Source organism: Lagopus muta, chromosome 1, assembly GCF_023343835.1.
Source record: "Lagopus muta isolate bLagMut1 chromosome 1, bLagMut1 primary, whole genome shotgun sequence".
Classification (NCBI taxonomy): Eukaryota; Metazoa; Chordata; class Aves; order Galliformes; family Phasianidae; genus Lagopus; species Lagopus muta.
In genome coordinates this window covers 39,805,300-39,827,336 of record NC_064433.1, presented here as the reverse complement: position 1 = coordinate 39,827,336, position 22,037 = coordinate 39,805,300, and the positions used below count along the sequence as shown (strand labels likewise).

General features: G+C 36.4%; 1 protein-coding gene across 8 annotated transcripts in view; it reads left to right on the top strand.

The window, feature by feature from the left end:
- PPFIA2 (PTPRF interacting protein alpha 2) overlaps positions 1-22,037 on the top strand; it is a 288,180-nt gene that overhangs the window by 91,315 nt on the left and 174,828 nt on the right. For 2 of the 8 annotated variants that reach the window (XM_048934189.1, XM_048934187.1), the window contains exon 1: positions 7,451-7,874. The exons of 5 other annotated variants lie outside the window; for them this stretch is intronic. In XM_048934189.1, coding sequence (XP_048790146.1) covers positions 7,794-7,874 — 81 coding nt within the window. In that variant the 5' untranslated portion in view covers positions 7,451-7,793. Of the gene's footprint in view, positions 1-7,449; positions 7,875-22,037 lie in introns of those variants that run through there. One more of the 8 variants, XM_048934188.1, reaches the window with a different exon arrangement.

The following is a 22,037-nucleotide window of genomic DNA, read 5'->3' as shown; positions in this document are numbered from 1 at the left end:
AAACTGCTAAGGTAAATGTACTCTTTGGAACTTTACTAGAACAGTAATATTTCAATTCTTGCACTAAGTGAAATAAGGTATACGTAAGCAGTTTTATGGGTTTTAATCTGGATATTCAAGTTATTCTGTGTTCACACTCATAGAAATATAATGACTAACAGTTTGAAAAAATATGAGTGTTAATCAAGCAAGGAAAAAAACTGACCCTTTGCAAGGGCCTACTGATAACCACAGTGAATACTATGATATTCTTTAAATAGAACTCTCACTTGTTGATTTTATGCTTTGATTCAGTTCCATAAGTTCTTACTCAAAGGACCAGTTTAACAGCTTGAATCACTCACTTGTTCTGACAAAAGATACTTTCCAGATGGAGCAGAAATAGAAATAAAGGGCCAAGGCAATTGACTTTGCACAAGCTTTCCTGACAGCTTTTATCTTGTAGATACAGTTTTGCTACTCATTTTCATTACTAGTTTACTCTCTGGACAGTTTTTATACTTGTGGAACAGAATACATTTTAGTGTCTGTAAAGATTGCAAAATATGTATTTTATTACTAAATAAATAAAATGAATAAACTAACATTCTTAGAAGAGTTTGAGATTAGTTTGTGAAGGGAGGAGAAACAGGCTAGAGAAGGTATCTGTTCATGGTGAGTTGTGCTAAGTCATTCTTCTTTAATGCCTTATACCTAATTTATAACTTCTTTTCTTTTTCCATCATAGGCTTTTATACTGTTTTTAAACTCTTGATGAGGTACATAGTATAAGATAGTCACTTAAAAAAGAAAAAGCTTCTCTGCTGAAGATGATGCATAGACGATGATTGTAATCTCTTGTGTTCTTTCATAATTTCACTCTTCTTAATGTACTATGATACCTTGCAGTAATGCACATGATTTAGACTCTTCGTTTACTGGTAAGAAGCGACTCTTATTTTGCCAAGCATACTGATACCACTCTGTATAATGTTGCAATATAAACAACATAAAGGATGTAAATAGTGAAAGTGATACCTAAGTGATATGACGCAGGGTGAAATAACAAGCTGACTGTTTTCGTTATTTCTCTGCTACCATCTGGAATCAGATTATTTTGCAGTCTTTTGTCTTGATTCATCAAGTGTTAATTTTAGATTTGACTAAAATTTTATTAAAATACTCAAAAACATAATTATTGCTATGATTCTACGTTAAATTGTGTCTAATTTTAAAGAGCCTTTAGACTTTTTTTATGAAGCATGTAATAACACCACAAAACAGAAGTACACTCATTCCTAGCATCAAAAGTGAATGGCATTGGACACAGACTGTGTACTAAATATACTTTAGCTTTTGGCAGTTGATGCACGAGTCCTGAAGTATGTATCTTTTCAAATCAAGTAGAATACAGCTTAGTGGCACAGAGATAAATCTTCTGTCTTTTTGTTGTTGTTGTTGCTGTTTTGTTGTTTTGCTTCATTTCATCTTTTCCTTGCACCTTCCTTTCACTCTTGCATTACGCTCCATGATCAAAATACTCTCCTCTATATTCAGACATTATGTTTTCATTCAGTTTCTCTTTTAGATTCACTCCGTGAGTCATAGTCATCAACACATAACTTAAAAATAGATAGAGCAGCGTTTATATCAGGTTCATTTCAGTTACCACCAGTGTTTCTGTGTACAGTCGTGATTTGCTGATAGTCAAGTTGTATTGAGAAAACAGATCAAGCACTGAATAATTGAATTGTTTCAAAAAATAAGGAATGGTACTTATGTTTCATCCCAGTTTTAATGAACCATGCAGCAAGGGAGGCAAAGATACTACCACATAACCAAAAATTCTTGAGAATGTTAAAAATACTTTCTCAAACCTGTGATGACGAGGATGTTGTAGGCCACTGCCTCTTAGTCCTAGTTGTCATCAGTCACCTGTCTAGAATGTACAAAAGGAAAGGAAATCTTGCTTATGCCTAAGCAAATAGATGGAAAAAATCAAGTGTTTTGTCTTTGGGATTCACTTGCATTGTGGCTGCATTTGATTATTGTTGATTAAGGACTGCTTACGTGACAACTTCACGGCATCACAGAACAGCTGAGGTTGGCAGGGTCCCCACGAGGCCATATGGACCAATCCTTGCTTGAGCAGGGCCATCTAGTTGTTCAAGAACACATCCTGAAGATCTACAAGGAGGAAAACTCTAAAACATCTCTGGACATGCTTTGCCAGTGTTTGGTCACTGAGACAGTAAGCACATGCTTCCTGATGTTCAGGAGAAACCTCATACATTTCATTTTATGTCCTTTCCTCACAGGCATCGCTGTAAAGAGCCTGGCTCTGCCTTCTTTGCATCCTCTCTTCTGGTATTTGTGTACATTGGTAACATTGCTCCTGAGCCTTCTTTAGGCTAAAGAGTCCCAGTTCTCTCAGACTTTCCTCATAGAAAAGTCCCTTCTTCATCTGTGTGGCCCTACATTGCACTTCATCTCTTGTACAGGGGCCCAGAACAGGAAAGTGCACTGCAAGTGCAGCTTCACTGGTGCTGAGGGAAGAGTCACAACTCCCCACCCACCCGACCTGCTGGTAACACTTTGCCTAATGAAGCCTGGGATATTTCTTAGTGGCAAGGGCACGTTCCTGGTCCATTTCTACAAGGCTGCTTTTCAGCCAGGTGGCCCCCAGTATGTTCTGGTGCCTGGGGTTGTTGCTCCTCAGGTGCAGGACTCTGCATTTCTCTTTGTTGAACTGCATGGAGTTCTTCTCAGCCCATGTCTTCAGCCTTAGCTGGTCCCTCTGGTTGTCAGCATGGCCCTCTGGTGAGTCAGCCACTTCCCCCAGTTTTGTACCATCAGAAAACTTGCTGAGAGTGCACTCTGCCCCATCGTTCAGATCATTCATGATGATGTTAAACAGGACTGGACCTATTTCTGACCTCTGGCATACTCTGCTCATTACTGGCCTCCTATGAGACTTTGCAGTACTAGCACCTTTGCTGTGGATTAGCTCCTTTTTTCATAAACTCACTTAGATATTTGAAGTAGTGATTTTAATTTAATAGACTTTTATAGCACAGCATTCAAAAATTAGTTCTGCAGTTTGCTGTTTATAAGATAAATAATTATGAAAGGCTGTTGATTGGCTGATGAAAGTAGTGTGTGTGTTTTTTTAGAGTAATTGCAGTACTTAGTAAAATGTCCCATTATGTACAACAAAGTCATTATATTCATATGTGCATTTCCTCTGAAAGCTTCAGTTGTTGTTCTTGTGCTTCAAAGGGCAGCTATTGTACTGCATAAACCTGTTAGGACTACACATTTTATCCATAATTCTTGCTGACAGTTTACATCGAACAGATGAGATTTTGTTCTGCAGTGTGCTTTCCCTTATAGATTACAAAAGTTCTATATTTGAGGTTAAAAAAGGTTAATACTGATTTTGTACTCTTGCCCTTGTACAAGCATGGGTATTTGTATATTCAATAAATACACAACGCAGGACCATAATGGAAAGTACTGATAATTGATTCTCAGTTATAGAAGCAGGATGAATAATATGCTTTACCTATCAATTAGGTAAGGTGCTCTATTTCTAAAAATCTAAAAGGGTTTGTAGCAGAAAGCTGGTAGGGAGCAAAAATGTCTTAGTATTGTGGTTCCTTTTCCATTATTCTCTTTCCCACTTCTAGGAGCTACACCAGCTGGGAGAGGTTAGTTTTCTGAAACTTGATATATACTGAGGCATACTGAATTGTCAGATCATATGTTTTTTGTCTGGTTTGGTGGATAGAAAACTAAAAAATACTTTTGTCGTACAACTAAAAAGAAAATGTAAATTAATTTGGATAGGGAGAACAACTAGATATGATGTATAGCTTTATGAACATAGTTATAAATTGATATGCAATTGTAATATATTTTTTGTGGTCTATGGTAAAGGATTAACATTTTTTCAGTCATTGATAGCTGGAGATCAGAACTCTTTGAATATTAATTTTCTTTGTTTAAAGCAGATTCTTCCTCTACTTGATGTCTGCAATGGTATCTTAAAGAAATGTCATTTCAAGAAAGGTATCGCAGATATTGAATATTTAGTTGGGTTTCTGTCACTCCAAAATAAAAGTGGTGAGGATTTAGTTCGATTTGAAAATTCTCTAATGTTCTGAGAATCACACACTGTCACTCTTGAAGGCATGTTTCTTTAACATGATTTTCCCTGATAAAGACAAGAACACTGTGTGATATAAAGTCCCTGTTTCTGGATAATTACTCTTCTAATTTAATAAAAACTGGTGATTTAAATCTTAACTCGAAACATCTGTTTTTCAGCACTGCATAATCTGAAGAGAAATTGTATCTCAGAAGTGCTAGCATAAACCGTGCTTTGCCATTTAAATGTTCATCTTGTCTCTACAGTCATTATCAGTATCAGTGTACCTGAATTTCCAAAGCACTTCATATAAAGATTAGATATATAGATAGTCTTTCTTTTTTTTTTATATGTAACCTACAATTTTTATAAGTGTGTTTTGAGGTAAACCTCAAAAACATTAGTTAAAAAAGCAAAGTGTACTGAAAGATTTGGAGAGAATAATTTAATGAAGATGTGCGGTAAATATAGTACATATAACACAGACTGAGAGTTTCATCACTCAAGATACAGAAATAATTGAAATAGAGCCATCTCAGGGAATTCATTAGCACATCTCATACTTCTTTGCGATGTTGGGTTTCTTTTCATTTAGGACATATTTTTTCCCCTACTAAAACTCAATTCATGGAACAATTAAACCATTAATTGGAAGACTCACTGGAGCAAGTCTTTGAGTTGGTATTACCTAAGATTCTCTGTGAGCACTTCTACCACTGAATGGTAATTGCGGTCTGTAGGTCTTTTTTCTCTCCTTGTCCTTTTGGATCTGTTCAGTTTTCTTTATTCTGCTTATTCTGTTCCACTTTCTCCTTACTTTCGGGCCAAGATGCTTGGTACATTGCTCAGTGGTTGTGGCAATCAATTAGACATGGGAGACCTGGTTTCAGCTTCTTCTTCCAAAGAGACTGCCGAATTCCAGTTATGAGGCTGCTAGCTTTTCTGAAACATGCTTGTAACTGTCAGGACCTGTGAGCACGCATTCTGCCATGCACTGAGTCATACTTTCTTTACCAAATTTACCTAGGCCGACTCATTCCTGTGAGGAGGCTTATTACATGTTTTTCAGGAAAATAATAATAATAATAACAACAATAAATTAGTAATAATAAATGTTTCCAAGTTGTTTGTGTATTGCAGTGAAACTGTGTTCAGATTCCATGAGGGTCTTGAAAAACGGGTTGGTCTATTTCACTGGGAGCTAAAGGAAAATACATAGTTGTTACTGGTCACATTTTCACATGGAACGAAAGTTTGTGGAGAGAGAGAACAACAGTAATAATGCTTTCATCTTTTCCAGAACTAAGACGATGTGTTTAATTGAACCAAAAGCTTTGTCTGAGTGCAGATTCCATCGTTTGAGTAGGAAAACGAAACGATACAGGACAGTATTTTGAAAAGCAGTAATTTATTGAAAATAATGAGCAGCTAAGTAATACTAAACAGAAATCCAAATAAGAGCCCCCAGTGGAAGGCTGCTGCTAGAAGATAGGTAGCTGTTGACGAGTAAATAAAGAACTACAAAGTCCAGCTACAGCAATAACAGTACGATTGTGAAAGGCATTATTGAGGCAGACACTAGAGTGTTCTTCTTCACTTTGGTATTTGCTATCTCTTAAAGACATTGGCAAAGCCTTTTTTTTTTAATGAGCTGGGTTAAGGTTTAGCACAAGCAAAGATTGGAGATTCCTATGTTGCTGGTAGAAATGAAGATAAAAAGTTATGAAATTTGAAACAGGAGAAATTCAATTTAATAAGTACATTTATTTAGTAATGGAAGAAATTGTCTATTGGAGAAATATGCACGGAATTCTGCTTACAAATTCTACAAGCTATGGACTTGGTGAATGAACGAATAGCTGAATTTCTATGATCTTACAGGCAAATGATTTTATATGCCTTCAAAGGAAACTTTATTCATTGCACTTAAAGTTTGGAGGGTAAATTGTGAAGGAGAAAGTATCCACTCAGAATGAAAGGTTCTAAATACAGATTAGCAGAAATCCTCTATCTTTGCTTTGACCAGCTGAGGGACCCCTTTGCCAGTACCTGCATCTAGATCTTCTGGAAGAGAAATCAAAGAAGGGAGTACAATCTATTATGTGAAATGTAGTTCTCAAGAAAATGTTACAGGCAGTACTTTTCCTTTTATTCTGTAGATAATATAGAAGCAATATCGTGGTAATTATAAGAAAATGTTTTACAATACTAGGATCTAAGGGGATTTTTTTCTCTTTGGCTTATAAAATACGATTATTGTATTATGCATACACTGGCTTACTTATTTAAGCAGACATTTCAGAAACTATCCAAACTCCTTTCATAGGCATTTTTCTTTAGAAACTGTTATCTTCAGTTAGTAAAAGCATTAAGATAGTACAGAACAAAAAACAGGCAGCCTGGTAATTCATCAGGCTTTTAGGTTTCTGACAAGTTTCATGTTGAAAATAACATTTCTTAAGTGGTTTCTGTTTCCCTTTTAAACCTTATGAATAAAATGCAAACTGCTTGATAGAACCTGTGAACTTAGTTTTCTAATCTCTTCAGATTTTTTTAAGCTTTCCTAAAATCCTGTTTTTCAATTTTAGCAAATGCAACACTTAGTTTTTGCTGCTAAAAAGTTTCTAGTTCTTTGAATATTGCTTTCTTTAATGTCTTCATGTAGTTCACACGGTCTGTGCATGAAAAAACATGCCGTAGATGCTTTCTGGATATTCAGTGCAGGTGTTCCTAGCGTAATCTTTGACCTTAAAAGGAATTCTTCTCAAAGATCCTGTGCAAAACTAAAAAGCTAAGCTGTAAATCTATATCATTGTGTAGCATTTTTAGGCACGGAATAAAATTTCAACCTTATATTTAGTGATGTTAGGAAAGAATGAAAAAAAGAGAGGCTTTCAACATGTGTTGTAGCTTTAACTGTTTCCAACTGTACATATTCTCAGAAATACTTATTTTCCACTATTTGCAGTCCATAGTAGCACGCATATATATACTTAACATATATATATAGAGAGAGAGAATAACAATTTGGAGAGCAATAAATTATTTCTTAAATCTAGGCAAGCTGGTTAAAACAAAAACCCTCTTTGTTGTTTAAAGCCTGCTAGTATGTGTTAATAGATCTGTCGGCAAGTGAAACATTACAATTATTGTTATCAAGTACATCTATAACCTGAACAGGAGGCATGCTTCAGGTTAGTCGGAAGAGGTCCTCTGTTTTTCACTGTGCATGCTTGCTTGAAATGAAACTGTGTGTTATTGGTTAACTGGGATGCTTAGCATAATCACTTTGCAAAGGCTGTGGCGGAGGGAGGTGATTATCACTGAGAACAGATGGGCAGGTCCCGAGCACTGCCAGATTCTGCACAAGCTCCACGTACCGTAGGTTCTAGCTCTCTTTTCTTCGGCATTTCTAATTTTTATGCATTCTGCATATTTTGAATGGCTGGCTTAGCTAAAGGTCAGGGAGCGATGACCTTACAGCTTAGCTTACGGATGTAGGAGTGGAGCATTCAAAACGCTGTCACTGTATTTCTGGACGGATGGGGCAGACTGCATTTTGTACAATTGCCTTCCTAAATGTGTGAAAGGATTTATCTCTGAGCTTAGCACTCTACTCTGCATCTATAGCTTTCTGTGGATTGTATTGTCTGTGCGACCAGAAATGATATTCTCAGATATGAACACTGTTTCTGCCTCTCCTAAAGTGCATCCTCCTAATGGGACCCGGTTTTATACTTTTCAGGTAAGTGAACTTTAATAAAACTGAACAGATTTTTCTTGGTACATAATGATAGGTAAACTTTGAGTAAGAATGGCTAATGGGTTAAGAAGCTTATGTGTTAATTGTTTTTTCTTGGTAGGAGGCTATATGTAAGAAATGAATATTATCACAGTAAGTTTGCTGCCTTCATGAAATCGGCATGTAAATTGTTCATAAATGAATATTAAATTGTATTCACAATGATTTTGCTATTGATTCTGTTTTTCCAATATTATTGTCTTGAGATTTGTTAGAGTTATAGTTCCTTAGACGGACCCACACCGAGTCTTACTGTTAATTCCAATTAAGCACTGTGTTGCTGGCATGATCAGAAATTCCCAATTTAAGTTACATTAAAAACATATATATTTTAAAAACTTTGTATGTTGCACCTGTCTGGATTTTTTTTTTAATCCTGAGTGTAGTTTCATGCTGATGCTTAATTTGATTCCTTTGGATAGTAATCATACATGTGCAATGGACAGAATAGCAAAATCTATTGTTAGGATTATTAAGGATCCTAGTTTTAACCCAAGTTTTCCCGCATCCAGGTAAGTCATATTGTGTACTCATCCAAAGGTAAAAAAAAACAAAAAAACAAAAAACAAAAAAAACCAAACATATTACATGCTCTAAATCTATTGTGCAAACCATTCTAATTACAGCCAGTTTTCTGTGGCATTTAATTAAAAGAAATCTTCAGTGCCTTAGTCCTGGAAAAATATCTACATGAAAATTTAACAATAAAATACCTGCCCCACCTCCCAGCTGCTCCTCATAGTGCTTTGGCCCTGCATGGCAATTCAAATACTCCATTACTTAAAGAGACAACAGCCTTTCGAACTCAGCTTCTGATACAGTTAGGATTTAAATAATCTTCCTATTCATAGTCACGTATATTGGTTTTGTCTTTTTGGTGACTTGATGCTATTGTGGATTGATATCTTTAATACTCAATACATGCTATGTATACCAGAGCAAACAATATGAGGCAATTAAAAGTTAAACATAAAATACATAGCAAACTTTCTTCATGAAATGCAGGCATCCCTTCCTTTGTGTTGAATAACTGCATTTTGGTTTTGTTTTCTGTTCATCTGTTGTTTTTAATTGTGCTATCTTGCTCTTCTCACAGTGATGTGAAATGATAGTTGAGGGCTGCACAGAAAGAGTGGCATCTTCCTAACAGTGACTATCTGCTGATCCTGGCAGTGATTCAGAGACATAAATGCCCCAGGCCTGTTTTTCTATAACATGACTACTTTTCTCACACACTGACATCTAAATACTCTGTACAGTCTCCTGTAACTATGCTCTTACACACAGTTCTTGACATCAGGTATTCTTTCTGAGTGTGCTGAGTTGAAAGTGTCACTAAAATTAAGATGCTCAGTTGTAATTCCAAATTTGCAGTTTTATTATCTGGTACTTTAGGAAACTAAACAGTAACAAGTATATAATTTTTTACAGCACGTATTGTTCTTAGTTTCAATCTCTTATGATTTCTGTAGATGGTATACTACACTAAAAATACTTCATTTAAAAATGTTTTCTCCCACTAAGCAGAGAGGACAATAAATTAAAGTGAAATGTAACTTACTTTCCTCCTTCACCATGTATATTTTAACAGGCAATGTAGAGTTTGATTTACATTACTGCTATTTCAGGACAGTCTTTTAGCATACTAGAACAGCTTGGTGTTATTAGTGCTAAAAAAAAATCTGAAAAAAAAGTAAAAATCGACCAAAGAAAGCTTCTATTTTCCTCTGATGTCCTTCTTAAATATATATATATAGACACATTTTGTTTTGTTTTGTTTTGTTTTGCATACATCTATGCATTAAAAAGAAAGATACATGAAGCAACTTTCCACTCCTTGCTTTGGCCTGCTCTGTCCTTCCTTGCTTTCTAGATTATGACCATGGTTCCTCTGGTATCTTCCCTTGAGTTACTTCAGTCTTTGTTTATAATTTTAATAATTGCTGAGAAGGACTTCATATGACTCTTGTTAAATTTTTTTTGGTCTGTTTTAAACTACTTTCACTTTTGCCTTTTTGCTTACTTATTCTATGGTGTCCCTATGTTAAATTGTAATCTCTTTGAGGTTACTTCTTTCATTTAAATTGCTTGCAAAGCTATTGACCAGTTTAATGGTTGTTAATTTGAACTATATGTGGCAGGTATTTAATCTAAATATGTGAAAATAAACTTAGCAAAGCCAGTGTTTAGCGTGTTCAAAACTGAACCTCTGTGAAAATTGTGAGATGAGGACCTGAACTCTGACTGACAGGGTAGCACTTAAGCTGCTGAATTAGTTGTACATTGATTCAAAACCACAGCATAATAATTCTCTCATCAACAGAAATGGTGTTGAAGGAAAACTAAAGCATATGCACAAGTTGCATTCCACGGATGTTCTTACGAAATAAACCTAAACTGGCCTCTGCTGACCAATACATCTAGAACTCTTGGACCAGATAGGATCACAGGAGTGGATATCTCTACAAGCTTGAGCATTTATTAAGCACTTAATTAAATGCTTTTAATAGTATGCTTTTGTTAAATGTGTTTCATTTGAAAGTGTAATGAATCGAGATTAGAATTTTACCATAACTTTGCAAATGCAGATTTTCCTGCCTGACAGATATTATGTTTAGACTAAATTAGCAAGGAATTTCTCAACAACTAATTGCAATATTTAATTACATTTTCATCAGAAATAAGAGAAGATAAATGAAGTTTCTTTGCTTCCCCGTTCTCTATTATGTTGTTTTATTGGTTTAGTTTTTTCTCCTGAACAACTCGTGCTTAGAAAATGCATTGATTTTGAAGATGACTTAGATATCTACATCTATCTATGTAATGCTGTGAAATTACTAGTTTCTTTGTTCTACTCATGAAATCTGTCCTTATGCAAATGTTAAAAGCCTGGTTAAGATAGCATATTTATTGAAGTGCCTGTTATTATTAAAACAAACTCATGCTTTTATCTTAGAGTATGCTTGATTAAAGCAATTAGAACAGCAAACTGTATAAGAGGAAGTCATACAGAAGTTATATACTGTATGAAAAGAAGGAGTTATAACACAGTTATGAACAAGATTTAATTTTATGAGAACCAAGGTGATGCCAAAACATAGTGCTTTGTATTTCAGTATCTCTATTAGATCTGAGTTTGCTTGTCTTGCAGACTTTTGCAGCCACATAAAAGAAAGCAGTGGTTTTCTTTCTTCTCATCTTCAGGCTTGATAAAGAGATAGCATTCCTGCTACTGTATGTGGCTAAATCACTTCTCTAGGCTCCCTCAGTGAGCATGTACCTGTCACCAAAGTTGTAAACAAGTGTTCCAAGTAGTGACACTGGCTTGCTCCTTGGTTGGTCTTGTATTATTTTACTGTGTTTAGTGAAATTTGCATAAAATAATGGTGCAAGTGCAACAAATCGGACTATAAATGAGATTTTTAATCATGTTGTTGGTTATGTAATGGAGAACATTAATATACTGAAGAAGTCATTTCTAATCAAACTGGGTTTTATAGTGCATGAAGGGTTATGGCATTTTTATAAAGGCACAGAATTAAGGAACTTAATTTTAAAACATCAACTTTCTTTTTTGAAAGTTGAATAATACTGCTCTGATCATGGCTAGCCTGCTCTAGTATTAGATATGGAGACTGGTGACCCTGCCTGCGGCAGGATGGTTGGAGCTTGATGATCCTTGAGGTCCCTTCCAACCCAAGCCATTCTACAACTCTATGATTTAAAAGCAAGTTAAGTCATGTTGGTGTTTTCTGTGCACTTAAGATTTTGGTTTAATTAAATTTGTTGAGTACACTGATAGATGTGAATACTAATTTGTGCATCTTCCAAACATCCAAGTTACTTTCACATTGTATGTGGAATTTATTCCAACAGAATTTGAAATTCAAAGAGACGTTTTTTAGTTTCAGCTTCCTTGCAAAAGAAGGAAGCCTTTTAGTTTAGAAAAAGCTAAAATGTTTGTACAAATAGTATTTCTATCTCTTGTAATTGTCCACTGTTAAGGTAGGCACACATCTAAAGCACAGAACTAAGCACAGGCCTAACTAAGGGCTGAACGGGATGGCAAATAGGGAGAAATGGGGAAGCAGGCACGCACAGAAGACAGAGATACACAGATTGCTGCAGAACACAGGGTCTATGGATCCTGCTGTATCTTTAGCTTTCAAATAATCATTATGGAGTAACAGTGTCTGTAAATGATAAATGCAAACTTTTACATGCTTGGAAGCACTACTAGCCTATATTATAGTCAGATAAAATCTGGATTTATAAATGAACTCAGGACATCTGGATTATACTCTTTTTATACTTCAACAAGTAGTGAAAAAGGAGCTATTTTCTGAAACCTTGAGAGGTTAAAGCAATTTTATATTAAAGTCATATGATGATCGGAAGGCCTATAAAGAAATATAATGACTTTCCTAGAAAAACTGAAAAGAAGTCCTAAAAGTTTTATATGAGATGAAAATGTAAATACAATATGAACTGCTGCAAAAGTGCATTGCTGATCAAGGATTTGAAACTGGGTTACTGGGAAAGTGGGAAATGTGCCTATACATAAAACATCTATCGCCATGACTGTGATAACAACTTTTTTTCAGCTGTTAACAACTAAGAAGTTATGCTATTATGACAGCAAATTAACAACAGAATGCAAACGAAAATGTTACTTTGCAGTACAGAATGTGCTTTAAGCTGTATGGAAAAAATCTTACTCTGTGCCAAATGCTGAACACACTTGTTAGTTTTCCTGTGTTGTGTAATTTAAGTGAACTATATACTTACCTAGAGCTGCTGCTTTGTACTATCTTGTGGTTTCAGTGCTTCAATAGTCCTATTCTTGTTTCATGTCTCTCTTATACAGAAAATAGTAAATGAAACAGAAGGTCTCCTGTAAGAGAAAGTATCTTGTCAAAATGAATAATTGCACTAATCTGAATAGATGTATCATTAGATCCTGCTTTAGGTAGCTAAGCCATGCTACTCTTTAGCAGACCATAACTTTTCTTTTTTATTATTTTGTTGCCTGACATGTTTCTGTGTGATATAATTTAACGACAAAGGCAAATGCTTTTGAGTGTCTTTTAACAATAACTTTGCAGAAATCCCCAGTTCTATGAAAAATATATATTTTCAGTGATGGAGAAGGTTGTTAATCACGTTATATCTGACATGGTCACTCGTACCACTACAATGTTCTTGTAAAATGTGTATTTGATGAGCTTTTTCTATTCCTACTCTATTCAGACTTAATTGCATACATAGTAAATACACTATGATTTATATAACGTGCAGAATATGGCCAAAAATGTGTGTATGTGCTTACAGACACAGTCCACAGAAGAGCTACAGTGTCTGATCTTGTCTCTAACACTTGCATCTTTTTCTCTCTGGCTGGTGGAGCGTATGGGTAGCTGCCCCTAGCAATTCCCTGCCAGGCACCAAATTTCTCCCTCAATTTTACCTAAATTAACATTTTCTCTCTTTACTTAACCCACTGGCACAGTACATTTCTTTTGCAAACATCGTGTGAAAGGGCTAGAGGCATGTTCTTTCTGAAAGCTGTAAATTCATAGCAGATTGGTAACTTATATCATTAATGATGGTAAACATCACTATAAAGGCAACTGTAATAGGTATCAAGTGAATAATTGCTTTTGTGTGCAAAAAAAAAAAAGTGTGGTACATATCATGGAGGCTATTGTAAACTTCAGAAGGTTTGAAGCTCTGTTATTGAATGCAAACAATAACAGTGGCAGCAGAGATGATGGAGAGGTGTTTTTAAAGACTTCTGGCATTTTAACAGTGACAGCGAGTATTTTTGGATCAGTGGTTTGCCCTGATAATTAAAAACTCTGGGCACTGTGAAAGCCAGGAGACAGTAGTAATTTGCATTGCAAATAATTTGGAAATATTTATAGCCATGTAAGTGAGTTTTATGTAATTAAGGAATTCCAAATGAATCGTGTGAAGACTGTGCTTACATGGTCTTTTATTCAGAAACAAAATGACAACTGGCAGTAGAAACTGATCCTGTAAGCGGATGAGAGAGAGGGTGGTTGAACACTGGAACAGGCTCCTATGGGCAGTGGTGATGGCACCGTCCTTATCAAAGTTCAGAAAGTGTCTGAACAATGCTCTCAAACATATGGTCTGATTTTTGGGTGAGTCTGTGTGGAGTTGGGAGTTCAGTGATCTTTATGAGTCCTTCCAGCTCAGGAAGGGATTCTATAAGCACATAGCATTTATTCTGATTTATTATACTAATCTGTGATATGTGTTTTCATTGCCTGTTTTATGATGACCAAACTCAAAGACTTTCTGCTCAGAGAAATATTAATGCAGTGTTAATGTGAATGTACCACAAAATATTAACATTCTCTGTACTCAAAGAGGGATCAATTTTTAAGAAATATTTTAAAAATGTATACACAAAAAAAACTTGTTCAACCAAATAAAGTCTCAATAAGTGTCATCTAGTAGTGCTGTTAAATTGCTTTGGTAGAATGGAGAATGCTGTGAGCATTTGTTAACGAGTCCAGGTGCACTGACAGTGGATTTCAGCGTTTTCCCAATTGGTGGCAATGTGACACTTAGACTTTAGCAGTGGAACAGAAGTGTTCAGGCTGACAGGAAAATAAGAACATTGTCCAGGCATTCTGGTAAACGCTCCTAAACCTGTGATACTTAAATATGCTGAGGAAAATATGAGGACTGCTCTGAAAGCAATGCCTCCTATTTTGGTATGTGGGTCCACAACATTGGAGGTGAATGTTGTTGGAATGGCAATAGAGGTTGAACCTTCTTGCCAGTATTCCAGTTCATTTTGTTGCTGTATGAGAGATGGCAACAGAGGGGTATTCTGGTAAAATGTTGTCTGACATGGAAGTGCGTATGAAGCAAAGGTTTGTCATTGAATTCCTCTACAGGGGAAAAATTGCACCCACTGACATTCATTGATGCTTCCTATGGAGACCAAACAGTGGATGTGAGCACATTAAGACAGCAGGTGGTGCGTTTCAGCATTGGTGACAGCAACATGAAAGACATGCCACGTTCCAGATGGCCATACACAGCTGTCACAACACTAACTGAAGAGCGTTTCCATCCACATAAGTCGTGAGATTATGACCAGGGAACTGTGTACAGAGCTGAATATGCATTGGAAACAATGATGGAAGTATTGGAATATCCAGAGTTTGCACGGAATTCCACAAATGCTCACGCAGGGAGAGAAGGAACACCATATGCAAGTTCTTCAGGATCTATTGAACCAATATGAGGCTGCAGGTGACAGTTTCCTGGATCACATCATTATCAGTGATGAGAAGACTTGGTGTCACCACTACAAGCTGGAATCAAAATGGCAGTCCATGGAGTGGTGACGTGAATTCCTCATTGAAGGAAAAGTTCAAGATGCAGCCCTCTGTGGGTAAAGTGATGTGCTCTGTCTTTTTGGATAGGAAAAGGGTGACCCTTGTGGATTTCCAGACAAACCATCAACTCTGTCTGCTCCATTGCAGTGCTGAGTAAGCTGAAGGCTCAAACCAAAGGGCCAGGCCAGAGAAGACAACTTTTCTCTTGCAACATGGTAACACCAGGCTCTACACCAGTTTGAAGATCGTCCTGATTTAGTGCCTTTTGTCTTATGTCCTTTTGGGCCAATGAAAGCTGGACTGCATGGGCAACATTTTCCTAGCAATGACACCTTCACAGCTGTTGTGAAACAGCGAGTCAGCACTGCTAGTGGAGATTTTTACAAGCATGGTATTCAGCTTCTTGTTCATTGCTGACAAAAATGCGTAGCTAATAGTGGTGACTGTTGAAAAATAGTGTTTTGTAGCCGAGAATTTGCTCTGTCAAATAGTGTCATTATGCTCATTGCAGCTATTGTAGTTTCCATGGAAATAAATAGCAAGCATTACTTTCAGAGTGACCTACATACTTACTGTTGTGTGCCTTAAAAATCTATAGAAACTTCTAGCTTGCATAAATCTTGGGGTTTTCTTTTTTTTGGGGGGGCATAATTCTGTTGCATCAGAGAATTGTGATTTTCTGCCATGAGAGCTCATCAGAGACAATGGTTGCACTATCTGCATCCCTAGTGACACCTGTGACAAAGGATTGTCTTTGAAAAGACAATCTTGGCTGCCGGTTAGCTGCTGTTTTTTAGCTGAAATGGTACTGAGAGCTGCCCTGACTGCCCTGTCTACCCTCTTTCTTCTTATTCTATGACCACTCATTTTCCTTATTATTCTCTTCAGTCTGCCAATAAAACGGTCTGATACATTTTATGAAACTGCTGCTCTGCATACGGTAAACTGGGAAGAGTGACTGAATATTAGCTGTTTTGATCTCTTAACGTATTTGCATCCTCCTCCAGACAGAAAATACGCATTGCTTAAGGAAGAAGTGAGAAACATACTTCTTATATGGACAGCGGTTGCCAGTTGGGGAAATCACAAAATCTAGTCCTTCTCCCCAAAATCCACAATGTAAAACAAAACATCTGATACATCCTTTAAGACAAATAAATAAATAAGCGTAGGACTCTTTGCTATCGTTGCAGACACTTAGTATGACTGTGGCATCATTTTTTACTCCAAAAATATGAATATGGTAATGTATTAGAGTAGCAACGAATACAGGACCTTAAAATATATACATAAAGTGAAATAGAAAGGACTTAAAGGCTTTGTGTCTTAAGCCAATGTTAATGTAAATTTTCCATTTTCTTTTACCTATCATGCAAAAATATTCACATATTAGCATTATTCAGTGTGGAAGCTGAACAATAACCAAGCAGTGCAGTCAGTGTATTTTTCCGTGTAGAATTACTGTCAGACTGTGACCAATCCTAGTTTGCAGCGTAATGGAGTAAAAAGTCAGCTTGTGCCTCCTGGTGCCAAAAGCACTAGGACTGAAAAAGAATTGCCATTTCATTTGCAGCTGGCTAGATGCGACCAATAAAAGCAGCAAACCAGTAGGAGGAATAGCAATAGGAGTACTTTCTCCTACTCCATAAATAGGATCATGGTAGGGTTTCTGAATCATAGCTAGAAAGCCTGGCTCCATTTCAGAAATGCCTTCACTGATAGATTCTGGGCCTGGGTTTCTTTTACCAGAATTTGTATAGAAAATAAAACCATGCTAAGAAATGTACATTTTCCAGAGTAAGAATACCAGGGATTTTTAAATAGTATATGTGTTGGCTTGATACTAGTGAATCCATTCTCTTAGCTGTGTGCCCACTGTGGCAAGGGGCTTGAGAGCAGAACGTGTGAATAATAAGCTGTGCTTATAGAGAATCAGAACACTATAGACATTGTTATGAGAGCAGTTTGACATCTCTGTAGATCTGTGTACTGAACAACCTTTTTATACTGTGATTATCACCTACTAGAAGTAGCATGGTTTTTCTCCTGTTGGTTTTTGTTTATTACGTCTTGCTATGCTGAAGCTTTCCTGTCTCTGTGGGAAAAATGAGTAAGGAATTTGTCAGCTTTGCTATACATTTGAAATGTATTCCTAGTTGTTTTCTTAGATCTTGATTGTATCCCCCCTCATTAACTTGCTACATACTGAACATGTAGAAGGCAGTGCTATGTGATGTGCAGTAAAGGAAGATGTTTTCTATGGAAGCTTTTAGTTCCATCTTAACTACATTTTAACACTGTCTAATTCTTCATCTTCAAAACTTTTCTCAGTATAGCTTTTCTTGGTCTGAAAGTCTGAATTAATCAACTGTATGAACATAGATGTGGCCCTACACATCAATTAATAACCTTATGCTAATTTGATATCCTTCAGGAGCTGGAAATAGTGTATATCAGTACTTGAAGAAATGCTTTTGGTTAGGAAGTATCAAAGATAAAGTCTTCATTTTTAGAAATGTTTTTATTAGTTCCAGAAAATATAAGTAAGCAGCATCAATGGATGTTGATGAGATGTGGGTGACTTATCTGCAACTTTTTTCTTTCCTTTCATCTGTCTTCAGGCAAGGAAGAAAGGCAGTGCAAAGTTCAGCTATCCAATGATCAATGACAAATTGTATAATGCATAATTATAATGGTGTTAAGTAAGTTGAGATGTGAATAAACTCTTTTGATGAAAAGCTTATTAGCCTATAAATGTGTCTGGGGCTTGGAAAATTACTGTGATAGAATCATTAAAAGGAATATTGCAATTTTACCTTTATTCATAAGCTGTATTTTCTTTTTAATTTACATCCAAGGGCTTATAATGCTAAATATTTTATTAATGATTTTATTAAATAAATCTGATTTCTCTTCATCTGTTCCTGTGTAGCTCAATAGTTGGTTGGCATTTACACTCAGAATAACATTTATGGAGGCTAGGATTGTTTTGAAATGACAGCTGACATTCAGTTGATAATATGATTCACTTGAATATGTAAACAAATGAGAAAAATGTGGATTCAGTATTTCCGCCGAAATAACTGGAATTACTGATTCATGGAAATCTAAGTGGTATCATTATATTTTTTCGCTAAGAGAGATCACATGACTAAGTGCTTGATTCTACGAAATGTGTTACTTCTAGTGGTAGACCTAACAAATATGAGATTGCTGACTTTTTTTTCTTTTTTTTTTTTTTTCAAATAAAATATTCTGTGAAGGGTGCTCTGGAAGCAGTGCCTCCTATTTCTTTACGTTGGCCCACGTCAGAGGAATGTTGGTGGTATGGCTGTACAGGTTGAAACTTCCTGCTAGTATTCCATTACATTTGTTGCCATGCAACAGGTGGCAGCAGAGGGGCAGTCCAATAGAATGGCATCTGACATGGAAGTATGTATGAAGCAAAGGTGTGGCACTGAATTCCTCTACAGAGGAAAAATTGTACACATTGACATCCATCAAAACTTGCTGAATGTTTATGGAGACCAAGCAGTGGAAGTGAGCACAGTGAGGCAGTGAGTGGTGTTTTTCAGCAGTGGTGACAATACTGTGAAAGACCAACTATGTTCCAGACAGCCATGCAGTATTTTGTATCTGGGAATTTGTTCTACCAAATAGTTTTATTGTGCTCTTTGTATCTGTTGTAGTGCCCATGGAAATAGATAGGAGTTATTACTTTCAGAGAGACCTATATATTATTGTATGTGTGCACTGTTGTGGGACAGTGTGAAGAATGACTTTGTCTACAGATTCAGCCATAGCAGTGTTGGTGCTGAGCAGTGTCAGAGTGGTGAGGATATGCCAATGATGCTGAAAATGCATGAGGGTATGGTTACACATAGAGATAGACTTGTGCTGTTAGCATATTAAGTCAGTATGTCAGGACATAATCAAAAATGCTGTGGTAACTTGATCTGGATTGTGCTTATGCCTGCAATGATAAATACTTAGGCAGAATATAAGTTAATCTCTATGGTTAAAGAGGAAGTGATTAGGATGAAATCTCTGTGCTGTACACATCTGGAGGCTAGTTGGGTTGCTTTGAAGTGAATCTAATCAGGTCCTTGGATGAACAGCAATGAACTGATGGAAAACTTTAGAGTGTTTAGACACTCAGAGATTATATTTCAATTTAGTTCAAGAGGAATTCAGTTCAAGTGCTTTTAAATCACTTTGTGATGCAAAGCAAAGCAAGTTTGCGTTTGCATCTGTAGCTCAGAAGGCCAATGGTATCCTGGGTTCCATCAGAACTGGGATGACCAGCAAGGCAAGGGAGGTGATTGTCCTCCTCTATTCTGACCCCGTGAGGCCCCGTATGGAGTACTGCATCCAAATCTGGGGCCACCAACACAGGAAAGATGTGGAGCTGTTGGAGAGGGTCATAAAGATGATCAGAGGGCTGGAACAGCTCTCTTTTGAAGACAGGCTGAAGAAACTGGGCTTGTTCATTCTGGAGAAAAGAATGCTGCAGGGAAACCTCATTGTGGCCTTCCAAATTTTAAAAGGGGTTTATAAAAATAAGAGAAATTAACTTTTTACACAGGTAGATAGTGGTAGGACAAGGGGGGATCATTTTAAACTAACAGAAGGGAGATGGCAGGGTAAGTCTTTTACTGAGATAGTGGTGAGGCTGCCCAGAGAGGCTGTGGATGCTCCATACCTGGAGGTGTTTAGAGCCAGGTTGGGTGGGGCCCTAGGTAACCCGATCTGGTACGTGACTTAATGGCTGGCAACCTTGTCTGTGGCAGAAAGGCTGGAACTGAATCCTTGAGGTCCCTTTCAACCCAAGCCATTCTGTGATTCTATGAAGTTGAGGTAATGGGGAAGTTTACTTCAGCCTGATGTGAACTAAAACACTAATGTAGACTTGATTTTTGTAGTGGTATGCTCTGATAAACAGCAGTTCAGAATCAGGACCTAGTTCTGTGAGTCCCAAATCCTATTATGGGAGAACACATTCTTCTGAAGAAGCCCAAAAAGATAAGTCTCTCTATATGTAGCTAATACTTGTCAATATAACTGTAATTGTGAAGACTGTCTTGCCTCCCTAATGTCATACAGTCAGTCATTATGGACAAATCTTTTCAAAGCATTTTATGCTCGGGGTGTTTTATTATTTTCCTAGTATGAAATTGCTATTAATATTATATGGAGAAAAATATCATTAGGATGTTATATTTCTGAGAAAATAAAAAGTATGCATCTATGGTTTTGATGAAGCAAATGAAAAGATTGCTGGATTTTGAAGTGTAGAACACTCTTTCCCATAGGATCTCACACTGGTAGTAGGCAGAAAAATAATTCTTTCCAATTAAAAGTCTGTTTCATATCGTTCATTTATTAGCTCAATGGTCAGTTTTGATTTATTTTGTAAGGTTTGAAAACATATATCGTCTCTGTTGGCTTGAAACTTTGGATTAGGTTGGCTAGCGCAGTTATGAACAATAGAACAAAAAAATCTGTCTGCTACATCTATCTGAAAAAGGCTGAAATTTGTAACACGTACACAAATCTATTGCTTGAAGTGAAGCTGTCAAAATCAACTTTTGTGCTTCAGAATTTTTTTTTTATTAGAATTAGAACGCCTGATGATGAAGTCCAAGGGGGACTAGAACAGTAACATATGTTGCTGTTCAGATATTAAATAGCTAATTACATTTCTTCTGTTTTGTTCACTGTTCTAGTCAACAGACTTGGACAAACTCCTAGTCTATTTTTGACACCTACTAAAAATACCATTAATTGGATTCCTTAAGTAGTTCTTAGTGATTCTCAACACTTTTGTTACATGATTTTCTTAAAAAATCAGGCTTTGTGCTGCACTTCCCAGCATCATCAAGTTTAACTTGCTGTATTGTAGGGCATTTTCTTGTGACAGACTTTTAACAGTAGTAAGTTATGGTCCTATGTATGCTTTTTTTCAAGGAACACCAATATAGGGCAGCTCTTCACAGGTTATGTATGTCTTATTCCCCTGTGCTGAGCCGCACAACATCAATGGAGGCTTGAGGTTCTGTCCACTTTTCATCCAAGAGGAAATTCATAATAGGTCTCTGGAATGAACTTTCCCTCCATTATACCTATTCATTTTGTTTTATTTCTATATTGGCAGACTACACATGGAGGAAGTCCTCTGGAAGTGTGAAAGTATCATTAATCTCAAATTTAATCCCTAATTTTTGAGTACCAACAAATGCAAGACTAGCCTATAATTTTATTTAATATGTTGAGGATTTCATTAGATTATCTCATTTTAAATGCCTTTTCCTCTTTATGTAGGTATCTTCTACTTAAATGCAATGTTTATTTGTAAAAATTTTAAAAAGTGATTAATTGGCAAATAAAGAAAACAAATATCATTTCTCTTCTCTTCTGTTCTTTGCATTATACCACAATTTACACTGACTCTCTCTTTGCTTTCCTGTATAAAGTAGGAAGTATGGTGCCCACCTGGATCTTCCAACTATGGATCCTGGTCCTTTTTGAGTCTTGTTTGTGTTGAATGGAATAGTGTGAAAACTTTTTAAAACAAGTCTGGACTATAGTGCCATGATTTATGGGGATAGATATCATTAATTTAATCACTTTTCTAATGAAATGTAGTGACATGACCCTGAAAATAGGCAGAAATAACTGTTACACCTTTATGTTAATTCGTATCTTTAAATTGAAAAGACTGAGAAGA